The sequence below is a fragment of the Hemiscyllium ocellatum genome, chromosome 15, assembly GCF_020745735.1.
Source record: "Hemiscyllium ocellatum isolate sHemOce1 chromosome 15, sHemOce1.pat.X.cur, whole genome shotgun sequence".
NCBI classification, from domain to species: Eukaryota; Metazoa; Chordata; class Chondrichthyes; order Orectolobiformes; family Hemiscylliidae; genus Hemiscyllium; species Hemiscyllium ocellatum.
This window is the reverse complement of record NC_083415.1, coordinates 38,445,754-38,459,315: the sequence shown is the minus strand read 5'-3', so window position 1 is coordinate 38,459,315 and position 13,562 is coordinate 38,445,754. Positions and strand designations below refer to the sequence as shown.

The window sequence follows — 13,562 nt, the reverse complement described above, 5'->3', positions numbered from 1 at the left end:
ACCAAGGGAAAGGATTTTGTCTATTTACCCTACCCATGCCTCTCATGATTTTGTACACTTCTATCGAGTCACCCCCTCAGCTTCTGACACTCTGGGAAAATGACCTCAGCCTATCCCTATCGCTCAAACCCTGACAACATCCATTCTGAACCCTTTCAAGTTTCACAACATCCTCCTGATAGCAGAGAGACCAGAAATGTACATAGTATTCCAAAAGTGGCCTAATCCATGTCCTGTACAGCCGCAACATGACCTCCTAACTGGGCGGCACGGTGGCACAGTGGTTAGCACTGCTGCCTCACAGCGCCCGAGTTCAATTCCCGACTCAGGCGACTGACTGTGTGGGTTCTCCCCGTGTCTGCGTGGGTTTCCTCTGGGTGCTCCGGTTTCCTCCCACAGTCCAAAGATGTGCGGGTCAGGTGAATTGGCCATGCTAAATTGCCCGTAGTGTTAGGTAAGGGGGAAACGTAGGGGTATGTTGCGCTTCGGCGGGTCGGTGTGGACTTGTTGGGCCGAAGGGCCCGTTTCCACACTGTAAGTAATCTAATCTAACCCCTGTACTCAATGCTCTGACCAATTAAAGTACACATACCAAATACCTCGACTATCTTATCTAACTGCGACTCTACTTTTCAAGGAACGATGAACCTGCACTCCAAAGTCTTTGTTCAGCAGCACTCCCCAGGACCTTACCATTAAGTCCTGCTCTTTTCCAAAATGCAGCGCCTCACGTTCATTTAAATTAAACTCCATCTGCCACTCCTCAGCCCATTGGCCCATCTAAGTACCAGTACCTATTGTAATCGGAGGTAACCTTCTTTGCTGTGCACTACAAATTTACTAACCATACCTCCTATGTTGACATCCAAAATCATATACGTACATTACAAAAAGCAGTGGACCCAGCATTGATCCTTGTGGCACACTGCTAGTCACAGACCTTCAGTTTGAAAATCAACCCTCCACCACTACTCTGACTTGCATCTTCGAGCCGGTTCTGTATCGAAATAGTTAGTCCTCCCTCTATTACATATGATCTAACCTTGCTAACCAGTTTACCATGAGGAACCTTGTTGAATGCCTTACTAAGTCCATTTAGATCATATCCACCCACTCTGCCCACAATCGTCTTTGTTGCTTCTCCGAAAACCTCAATCAAGATTGTTAGGTATGATTTCTTATGCAGTCATGTTGGCTATCCCCAATCCATCCTTGCCTATACAAATACATGTAAATTCTGTCTCTCAGGATTCCCTCAAACAACTTCGCCATCACCGATGTCATGCTCACTGGTCTATAATGCCCTGGCTTTTATTTACCAGCAGGTTTTAAGCAGTGAATTGGGAAGATTGTAAAAGAACAAGGAGGAACTTTTATGATGAGATGGAAGGCAGGAGACATTACAGAAGAGCTGATAATGCAAAGCCAACGAGAGGAATTCTAGTGGGATAAGTTTGGTGAGTTATTTTTAATCTTTAACTTGTCCTATTACCACTCCCTTTAACTCTGCACAACCAACTGCTTTGTCATAAAATGCCTCCGGTCTTGCTTCCGAATCAGAGAACTTCCTTATTTTCCTACCATACCCCATTTCATCTAGTTAATATCTAACAATTTATACCACTTAACTGTTCAGTTCTGATGAAGGTCAACTTGAAACAAACACTATTTCTGTATTCCTTGATACTTCCTGACCTGCTGCATATTTTCTACATTTTGTTTTTATTTCTAATGTCAGTATTTTGTTTGAAGAAAAAGAGAATAACACGGAGAACAGTCAAATAACTGAGCAGATTTGACTAAAGAAACCTCAAATAACAGCAAAAATTGCAAAGCTATGAAGTCAAAGTTAGTTAATTTCTGCTCAGAACACAATTCCACAGAGAGTTAAGTCTTAAGGGCAAAGTTGATCCTCCAGACAGAAAAAAACCTCAGTGGGATTATAAATGAATCATTTTAGAGTTTTGAGAGAGGTAAAGCATATTCCTGCCAAAATTAAGCTCACATGTTTTCAACTGCAACTGATGATAACATTTACGACCAAGCGAAGTAGAAGGCATCAATAATTTCTCTCCTGGAAAATGGCAATATTTGTGAAATACACAAATTCTGATACAAGCTAGACATGAACGGAGTGTGACTGCCTTTTATACTTGTTAATTTAGCCTCAGTGTCCAGAAAATCTTGAAGTATCTGAAGCTGAGTAAACAAAATTATTTCTGCAAATGGGAAATCAATTGCTCTGTTAGATTCAATTTTATGAAATTGGGGGAAGCCCAGTGTACAGCAGCAACTTCCAGTTAACCTAATAGCAAAAGTTGTTCAACCATAGCCATCAGCCTGAAAAGACGACAAATGATCTCACAAAGCTTCCCAGAAGAATGCAGACAATACACAAATAATTTGAGATTAATTACTATTGATTCCATCATAAATTATTCCAAATTCGGGCAAGATTATCCAGCAGCCCAGATAGGACATATACATAACGTGTCATTCTCTGATGAAGAAAATACTCAGAGTAAGTGTGTATAAAAGTACGTGCAATTAGTCTGAGCACACTAATTTTAAGTAGATAGCTTGGAAAGCTACCTGGGTGCTTTGAAACATGGCTATTCCAAAAGCATTCAAGATACAAATGGATCTAATCATGGAACCTGCTGGGAGTCATGACCGCTTCCATTCTCTCTTTCTCTCTCCATTCCCTTCACCAATCGAGAGGAATCAAGAATGAGCCCCAAACTGAAGAGTCAACGTGATAGTCTTCCAGATCTAGAACCTAAATTAGAGATCAGCAAAGCTAGAAAGGCACCCCAAGTGAATTAGGGAATGGACATCAACGTCAACTTTTCAGTCCTACTTAAAGATCCATTTGAAACATGCAAAACAATATCCACATTCCAGAGGGTAGACACTAATCTACATATGGAGATGGAACAAAAGTGTCTAACAATAAATAAAGACTACTTGTCTAACATTTTAATAAAGAAAATGTTCCAATACACAATCTAAGATAAAGAGAAAGAATGAAAGCAATGGCAGTCGTCTTCAAGAACCTAAAGTGGAGAAAATGTGGACTTATTTGACTATATTAATCAGGCAGACACCCGAAGTATTGAGATAAAACTCCACACAAGATAACAAAACTTACTATTACACCGAGCAGGAATGTATACATTGTACAATAATTTGTGTGGATCACAAATTTGAGTGCCTGAGAGATCAGCAGGAAACACGAGAAAATCAATAATACTTCCAGCTCACATTCCCTTCATTCAGAAGATTTCCAGGTACCTTTCAATTTTCATTATTCAACAGGTTTTAACAGTTGTATACATCTTAAACAATGCAAGTTACCTTAAATTGAAATTTCAATCATACTGCACCAATTGCTCCTCTTTTTTATGGTTTAACATTTAGAAAATTTTAACTACTTGCATTCAGCATGTGAATTAGTAAAGGCTTGATTTGTGCCTCTCAGGTGGTGCAACAGCCAGGTGCTGTTGAAAGAAACAATAAGAAAAATGTTTATATTATGCAGGCATCACGAGTTTCTTACGTGCAATTCTGATTCAATGAGCAGCACCACTGAAATTAATCACAAAAGATTCTACAAGTCTTCCAACAGCAGAGAAGAGAAAGCCATTTTAAAAACTAAGTCAGAACGCAAGCTGCAGCTCAGTAGCTCTGATACCTTCAGGTGTTGACATCCTAACATGAACAAGTGTCACGACATCAGCACTTGGATACACAGGGCAAGCACAGCACAGCAAATTATACTGCCTTATGCGATTGGGTCTCATCCTGGCCTTAAGAGATTCATGTCCACCCCATTTACAGTCTGGCTCTCGGCAAACTATGTAACCATTCTCATGTTACAGCAAGCCTCAACTTTGTGGTTGCACTCTTCTACTGCTGCAATGTCAGCAATTGAAGACAAGTGTTGCAACACTGGATTGGTGACCACATAGGTCGTCCATGGATAACGGATACAGGCTCCCGTAGTTTATGTAACGGCACAAGAGCGTCATATTCAAATAATTTTACCTTAGTATCAAATGTTTTAAATCTTAAAACCGGATATCTTAAAATTACCAAGAGCTTGCACAATGCAAATCTAAATCTTAATATTTTGCACTACAGCGTCAATCGGGAACAGAATTTCATTTGCCTAATTGAATTGCATCATCCAGTTATACATTTAACTTAAGGTAAACTGAGCCAACATGAATCACATTTCCCATTTCACCCTGATAAATTTCCTTCAATATTAATTGCCGGTTTAACACAATAGAAACACACCTTACCAAGCAAGAAGTAAACTTGCATTTCAGAGAAACTTATTTATTACAGAAGTTGCCAATTAGCCATCCTAGTTTGAAAGTAATCAAAAGCATCTTACACATCTCTTTAAAAACTTCCCAAATGCCTCAAGGGGTCAGTTAAAAATCAAGCAGTTCATTTACATATGTAAACGATGTAACCATTTTATGCATGTGATCCTTAAATCAGAGACAGATGAAAATCACCAGTTAATCTGCTCAGATGAAGGTGGCTGAAGGAATAATGATGGCAAGAACAATTCTTCCATCTTTTTGTGGGCAGTATCAAAAGATGTCAAACATCTACCAAAAAGTGTCAGTGCTAATGGTCTGACTTAACATCTTAATTAAAGGGTGAGCCAGGCCCCTCCTGATGCTTCAACATTTGCTCAATGCGAAGAAGTGCTCAAGTATTGGTTTGGCGCTTGACCTTCCGAGCTCAAAAGGGAGAATTGCCATCAAGCAAGCCAAATTGGCAGAAAATTGGCAAATTGGATGTGCTGGCAAGGTTAATAACCTACAATTACAAGATATTTCAAAAAATGGAAATCACCATTTTTAGTATGGGTGGTCTGAGTAAATTTAAGCCATGTTTTCACACAATCCTAAAGGACATGTGATTACTATTAGCACAGCTAATCTTTTCTTAGTGGGTATGTCAAAGGAGCAATTTGTTAATCTAAAAACATTTGAACACGTGATCATTTGTATGCTTTTATTTTGCCTCAACATGTGTACAGAAGTGAAGTGAAACCTTACATGGTGATGTTTTCACAAGAGAGCAAATGCAGTTTCAGTATGTATTGCTTACAACTTATGTCGACTAACACATCAATAGTCACTACACTACAAAAGTAATTTTGTTTTAAAATGCAGCACTTTGGAATGCTCTGAGAGAAGTTGTAAGATGCTCCTTGAATTATAATTTTTGTACATAGTACAGCTTGACCCTCAATTTGCATGACTTTTTAGTGATACAGTGAAAAGGTCAATTTTTAGATGCACTAGTTATGTGATACTTTGCCCAGAAGTTATCAAGTCACAAACCAGGATTTTAGGATTTAATAATGAATTTTAGCCATATTAAAAAGGTACATGACAAGCCTCAGAAGTTTAGTTCCCCTCCTTGTCATTTTCTTTTAGTCTTCTTCTTCAGCACAGCATGTCCAGATGCGCAGGACTGGGATTCTCTTTGAATACTCTGACAAATTGGGATTGATTCAGGGCAGATGGTACCCGTACAAACTGCAAAATTTACACCTTAGTAGAAATGGAACTGATTTCCTCACAATGGGATTTGCAAGTGATGTTTGAGTGGATTTAAACGAGATGGTCAGGTGGATTGGAACCTGCTCAACATCCCAAACTGGAAGGAAGTTGAAAAAAACTTGGAAAACTAGAAAACAGCAGAAACAAAGACAAGCAGCAGGTAGTTTTCAAAAGCAGAATGACATTCTGAATAAAATTGATAAAGGAGATCCAGATTTTCAGAAATCTTTTGAGACAGAGGATGCGGTTAGAAAAAGTAAAGCATTTTGGATAGGAGGTAATGTATGAGCACAGATTAATGACTGGCTAAAAGATTAGCCAGAAAACAGTAGAGATAAATGGGCCATTCTCATTAGCAAGCTGTGACTAGTTTGGTTTTGCAAGTATTCGTAGTTGGACTCTAGCTATTCACAATATATCTTAATTTGGATGTGGGCAAAGTAATATTTTTAAATTAGCATGTGATACAAAGCAAAGTGGGAATGCTTGTCCTGAGGAAGATGTAAAGCAGCTTCAAGGGGACTTGGACAGGCTTAGTCAATGTGCAAGAACATGACAGATGGGAGATAGTGTGCAAAACTAAGCTTGTCCACTTTGGTAGGAATAACATATGCAGAGTATTTAATAAATGGTACAGAGTGCAGATATACAAAGAGACTTCAATCTTGTCTTTAAGTTGAAGGTTAACATGCCAGTGCAGCGTTCATTGAACAGTGAATACCTGCTGAATGGATAAGATGTGTTTTTTTAAAACTCATTTAAATGTTAATTTCAGGCAGTAGTTTGCAGTGTGATTAGTAAACAAGGTTCTCTGAACACAAACACCAACAATTCTATCACAGCTCACTTGCACCCATTTCTTAACTATTGAAAGATCACTCACACTTCAGACTGAGTGATTGTCTTATTCAAATCTTCAACTTTTTCAGATGCTCCTTTATAGCTATAAAGATAAAGAGAATTTATTCAGCAGATCATATAATTATTTTGAAAGCAGGAAAAAGGAAAACTTTATAATAAAGCTGTAATGCTGAAGAGTATTATTATTTCAAAGATTGGAGTTTGACAGTCCCGGTTGACAACTTACATCTGAATCTTGGCCTCTAAGTGGGAGCTAGTTTAAGCCACCACATTTGCAATTCTTCCCTTGTTCAAAATTTGTGTCAAGTAATACTCAAGATTTGGAGAAGTTGATAAAACTCAGATTTTAACTTTATAAAAATTTACTTACTGGAAACTACTATTTCAACTTTTAAAAATATCAATGCCACTTTCCAGTGATTTGAAATCACAAACGATGGCTATACATTTGCATCACTGTACCTTCTACATTCCAAAGTAGTCAAATGGAGACAATCGTCTGCATTGCTTTCCCATGAACAATTATCTTGGACGAGTATAGATAGGGACCACCTACTACCTAATTAGCAAGGAATCCTGACATTAACCTGGATACTTGACAATTGGTTTGTCCCCACACACTTAATATTTGGATAATGGACCTCTACCAGAAGAATGCATCCAGATGTAATTCGATCATCTAAGCTTGACGAAACAAAATCCACAAGCCACCGCAATACTGAGTCATTGAGCAATTGAAGTGAGGGTCACGTCACAATCTAGGTGGTAACAACAATGACTGCAGATGCTGGAAACCAGATTCTGGATCAGTGGTGCTGGAAGAGCACAGCAGTTTAGGCACTATCCAACCAGCAGCGAAATTGACGTTTCAGGCAAAAGCCCTTCATCAGGAATAAAGGCAGTGAGCCTGAAGGGTGGAGAGATAAGCTAGAGGAGGGTGGGGGTAGGGAGAAAGTAGCATAGAGTACAATAGGTGAGTGGGGGAGGGGATGAAGGTGATAGGTCAGGGAGGAGAGGGTGGAGTGGATAGGTGGAAAAGGAGATAGGCAGGTCGGACAAGTCATGGGGACAGTGCTGAACTGGAAGTTTGGAACTAGGATGAGATGTGGTGGGGGGGGGGGGGAGGGGAGTCCACATTGATGCCCTGGGGTTGAAGTGTTCTGAGGTAGATGATGAGGCGTTCTTCCACCAGGTGCAGGAACTGTAAAACCTGTGCCCACACCTCCTCCTTCACTTCTATCCAAGGCCCAAAAGGAGCCTTCCACATCCATCAAAGTTTTACCTGCACATCCACTAATATCATTTATTGTATCCATTGCTCCCGATGAGGTCTCCTCTACATTGGGGAGACAGGGCGCCTCCTAGCAGAGCGCTTTAAGGAATATCTCCGAGACACCCGCACCAATCAACCACACCGCCCCGTAGTCCAACATTTCAACTCCCCCTCCCACTCTGCCGAAGTCATGGAGGTTCTGGGCCTCCTTCACTGCCGCTCTCTCACCACCAGACGCCTGGAGGAAGAACGCCTCATCTTCCGCCTCGGAACACTTCAACCCCAGGGCATCAATGTGGGCTTCAACAGCTTCCTCATTTCCACTTCCCCACGTCATCCTAGTTTCAAACTTCCAGCTCAGCACTGCCCCCATGACTTGTCCGACCTGCCTATCTCCTTTTCCACCTATCCACTCCACCCTCTCCTCCCTGACCTATCACCTTCATCCCCTCCCCCACTCACCTATTGTACTCTATGCTACTCTCTCCACACCCACTCCCTCCTCTAGCTTATCTCTCCACCCTTCAGGCTCACTGCCTTTATTCCTGATGAAGGGCTTTTGCCCGAAACGTCAATTTCGCTGCTTGTTGGATGATGCCTGAACTGGTGTGCTCTGCCAGCACCACTGATCCACGTCACAATCTAGCAAACCCTGTGTTTAAGCACATGTTTTCTCTGCATACCAGTGAAAAAGAACGGGAGATGAAGTTCACTATGAACAAGATTCCCCTTTATCCATCTAGTTTACAAGATTTTGAATCCAGTCTGCTGTTTTGACTATGCATGTCACAGAGATTTTGAAGAACTCAACTCAGCAGGTGCAATTTCCAGAATAATAAATCAGAATACAAATTTAAAGTGCGTCATCACCAAACCCTGAAGAACCAGAGTTTCACCTAAAACTAGACAAAAATCACTAGCCTTCAAGATCCCACACCAGTCCAAATTTTACTGGACTTAAAATACTTAATCTACGCTTACACTGTGCTGCATTTGCACATGTGTGAAGTATATAAAAGTTAATGCCATTTATTTTATGGCTATTTTATTGTATACAATAAATATTATCTTTTAAAAAGCACAAGCAAACTGCTTGTATGTTTGGTGGTTACATCACAAAAACATTTAGGCACTCACTAAATTGATGGGCCTATAATCTTCATTTTACAACCTGTGTGTTGTGATCAAAAGAGGAGTTGGTAAAGCAAGAAGTCTTGCTACCTTTATTTACCTGGTCATAATACAGGACTCGAGTGTGGTGCTGAAAAAGCTCAGCAGATCAGGCAGCATCCAAGGAGCAGGAGGATCGACGTTTTGGGCAGAAGCCCATCCTCAGGCTTTTGTCCAAAACGTCAATTTTCCTGCTCCTCAAATGCTGCCTAACGTGCTGTGCTTTTCCAGCACCACACTCGACTCTGACTTCCAGCATCCACAGTCCTCAATTTCTAATAATACAGGATTTAAGATACTCCGTGCGCCCATTAAAAATAGTTTTGTGATATAAAATACATTTTGGCCTAAATCAAAAATATCTATTAAACTCAATATTTTTGCTCAAGGACCATGTTCAAAGGAATAGGGAGCCTAGTGATCCATGTTTAAATGAGTTTACCAGGTATTTTTGAACAGCTGTGCTGAATAGTTTAGAATAAAAGATGAGGAACTAACTTTTCAAACTTTCTTTCAGCCTCTGTACAATGTTTGATATACTGGAATATATCACCATATGTGTAGCATTCATTACAAACAGCATATGGTGGCTCACTGGTTAGCATTGCTGCTTCACAGCACCAGGGATCCACGTTCAATTCCAGCTTTGGAGTGTGGAGTTTGCACTTTCTCTCGTGTCTGCATGAGTTTTCTCCAGTTGCTCCAGTTTCCTCCCACAGTCCAAAGATGTGCAGTTAAGTGAATTGGCCATGCCAAATTGTCCATAGTGTTAGGTGCATTAGTCAGAGGGAAAAGATCTGGATGGGTTACTCTTTGAAGGGTCAGTGTGGACTTGCTGGGCCAAAGGCCCTGTTTCCAAGCAGTAAGGAAACTAACCTAACATCACTGTATCTTGTGAAACCTCCAGTCAAGCTAAGTGCTACTTCAAATTCCTCAATGAGAGCATGGTTTTCTCAGTCAATAATTTGAGAGCTAGGAGCATCCCGCCCTTACTATTTGCAGTTAAGTCTTTTCAATGTACTGCTGAGAGTTACTAAGCTTTCAACAGGTGAAAGTAGAGAAGAATGGAGATTAGAAAAGTTAAAAATAAAATAAATTCAACAAAAGCAGAGCACTTCAAAAACAGATTTGGTTTCACTCAATATTTCCCAAAAAAAAATACACAACATCCCAATCTACAGACTACATTATTTAAACAATTAAATCTAAGGTGGCCAAAAAGTCTGGCGGCGAAACAAATCCCACTCAAGTAACCTTTCCAACCTCTTAGACTCATTTGCTCTATTATAATTAACACTGGGGCTCAGTGACTTGACGTAATTTTATATTTCAATGCTCACAAATACCATTTTAAGCACAATCATGAAAAATTGAACAGAAAAGCCCTTCTCTTTACATGCAAGCCTTTCTTTTCAACTTTTAGGTCTCTTAACATTTCATTCCTCTCAATTCAGTTTATACATCCTTCCTTAATGTTATTTTCAAATCTTTCACACATATCCAATCTCAGTTTTAACAATGAACTGAAGTCATTCAGTAAATGTCATTGCTAAAACTGCTAAGCAGCATGATGGTCAATTTAATTAACTCCACCTACACAAATACGTTGGCTTTCATTTTGATACAACTTACTCAAACTCAATAATAGGGTGTTAATTGCGTTTCATGCTGCTTAGTTTTTCTTTTAAACTATCATCACGCTGTATCTACTAAATATTCTCTCTCCACCATCCCCTCCAAACCACCCCCCCCCCCCAACCCCCCAACCTAACAATACTACCTAAACATATTTTCTAGTCACCTATCCTTGTGGTGTTTGCAATAGCTTGCCACGCAAAAATCTTCTGCTTCTTTTCTTTCACCTAAAAAGATGAAAGGAGTAACAAAAGCAAATTATTTCCTTTTTTCTATTAATTTTCTTCTGTACAATTCAGTCATATTTTTTCACAGCACAGGCTTTACCACAGGTTACAGTCTGAATAGACAATGTATTTCAAAATTTCAATACAATGACAGCAGACTGTTTAAGGAGATTCATCTAAAGTAATTGTCTCGTCAAGAACTGACATAAGAGCACTCTGAAACAGTCTCAGTATTTTCATTAGTTTATTCCCTTACTGGATGGTGGGCATTGCTGGCTAGGTCAGCATTAATTGTTCACACCAAAATGCCGTCTGAAACCACTGCAGGCCATTCGGTGGGGGAAGGGAATCACAAGATTTTGAGTCAACAAGTGAAGGAATAGTGACCTAGTACTATCTAATAGAGAACAAATGGCAATGGTGGTGGTGGTGGTTCCATCTATCTGCTGCCCTTGCCCTTGTCAGTGGCAGAGTATGCAGGTTTGGAAACTGTTGTTTAAGAAATCTCAATGAGGTATTGCAGTGCATCTTATAGTTCGGACACAATGCAGGAGGGAGTAAATGTGAAAAGCTCTAACAGAGGTGCCAATCCAAGTGGGCTGTCCTATCCAGGATGATATCAAGCTTCTGGAAGTGCATTCATCCGATCAAGTGGGAAGTATTCCACAACACTCCTGATGCATCCTGTAAATAGCGGTCAGTTATCGGAAGACAGCAGTCGAGTTACCCATCTATTTACCCCATACATACCAGATCAAAGTAGCCTCAGCAAAAACATGCACATTTCACACCATGCTGCTGTCAGGTTGCCTTTTCTCCTGGAAAGTTACTAACAGTGAAGGCTAGGATAATTCCCATTTACTCTTGGCTAGAGAGCCATATCTAGACCAATATTGACAGAGGCTTCTAGCAATCTGGTCATCCATAAACCTTTTTAAAAATTAATGACTCATTCATTTTTACTCATTAAACTAAAGTTACAGCAAAGTCAACTTTCCTTGTTCTCGCTTTTCCAAAAAGACAGAATTGAAGAGGTCAGTTCAAACACTAGATCGCCTCATATAACGAAATTTCTTATGTCCAGTTATCAACAAGCTCTAAATAACAAACACTGCACTTTGAACAATGAAACAGCATTAAAACAAGCTAATCATGATCAACGTAAACGCTATAATTTGTTGTTTAGAGGAGCTGTGTGCAAATTGACTGCAAAGTTTTCTATATTCTAACAGTACAATCAAGTACCTTTTTCTCCCCCACTGTCACCATGCAGTTCAGAGATCCTGTTGTCTTGAAAAGGCACTCAGTAAATGATCAAAATCCTGATGAAAATGTATACTCCCAAACAATTCTAGCTATGTAACCAAAAATTATCAAGTTCAGTGTTTCCAGCTACATCCTTATATTACATTTCAATATTGACAGGATCTTGAGGGATACTGTGCTCCAAATGTTGCAGCACACTGACCATATTTCAAGTCTGCATTACCACTTGGGGTCACTGCACAGCTGCCTCAGGCAGACTGCCCAAATATTTCAACCCTTAAATTAAATTTTTAAGTATTGTAGTATATCAAATTTCCAACATTATAAAGATCCAATATTAGCATCATAGAGGAGCGCAGGTATTGGCATTGAACCAATTAAATCATGTTGTATACTATACACTAAAAATTGGGTCCAGCACAAATTATCATATGGCTTTCTTAAAAACTTGAATGATAATCTATAGTTTAGAAAAATTTTAATGTCTCAACTGTTTTGGTTGGGAGTTATGAACTCTCACGACAAATGCGAGATGAATCTCACTGTCACAACAGCAGCAATTGTTAATAGTTTGAAGTTGATACATCATGTTTATCTTATTTCTTAACAAACCAAATATAAAACATAATTAGTTACCCTTAGAAGTCCATTATTTTGAGGGAAAAAGACATTTGAATTGTTATACCCGTGTTCAATGTTCAGTACAAGAGCAGAAGGGCAGGAATAGAGAATCAGAATCCCTAGGTCAAATCTGAAATGTTGGCCTAAGCATAATCAGCTAACTGGTCCACTTCTATGCTGTGCTTTCAAATGTGGATGTGGTTTGCTCGTTGAGCTGGAAGGTTCATTTTCAGATGTATCACCACCATACTAGGTCACATCAGTGAGCTTGTGGATGAGGCACTGATGGCATGGTCCACTTTCTGTTTATATGTTTAGGTTTCCTTGGGTTGGTGATGCCATTTCCTGTTCTTTTCCTCAGGGCAATGGTAAATAGGATGCAAGTCAATATGTTTGTCAATACAGTTCGAGTTGGACTGCCATGCTTCTCTGAATTCTTGAGCATGTCTCTGTTTGGCTTGTCCAAGGATGGATTTGTCGTCCCAGTCGAAGTGCTGTTCTTCCTCACTGTCAGTGCTTCATCCAGAGACACTGATATTATCTAGGATGGTGACGAAACGTCTGAAAATGAACCCTCTAGCTCAGCAAGTAAACATACATCCAGAACCTCAATCTTCTCAAAACTCACTTTCAAATGGCTTAAGATTGAAAAGAAAATGTCGGCAGATCCTACTATTTCTGATTCCTCCAGCACAGATACATAGTTCATCAGTTCAGTGTTTGTCTGAATACTAGTACTGGACAGTGAGTCAATCAAATCTTCAGGACACACTGAATGAAACTTAGTTGCTAGCATTTCATTGAATCACCAAGTTACTGCACAGTTAAAGAGTAGAAAAACAAAAATGTATTCTTAAAAAAAGACAACAGCAAACTCAATGCAATCAAAAATAGCTACAAATGAAACTGAAATAATTT

The 13,562-nt window shown here is 39.6% G+C and overlaps 1 protein-coding gene across 7 annotated transcripts in view; it reads right to left on the bottom strand.

Moving 5' to 3' along the window:
* The window catches only part of tpd52l2b (tpd52 like 2b), a 52,135-nt gene that overhangs the window by 23,974 nt on the left and 14,599 nt on the right, over window positions 1-13,562 (bottom strand). For 5 of the 7 annotated variants that reach the window (XM_060836391.1, XM_060836392.1, XM_060836387.1 and 2 more), the window contains exon 4: window positions 6,475-6,534. The exons of the other annotated variants lie outside the window; for them this stretch is intronic. In XM_060836391.1, coding sequence (XP_060692374.1) covers window positions 6,475-6,534 — 60 coding nt within the window. The remainder of the gene's footprint in view (window positions 1-6,474; window positions 6,535-13,562) is intronic. 7 annotated transcript variants of the gene reach the window in all.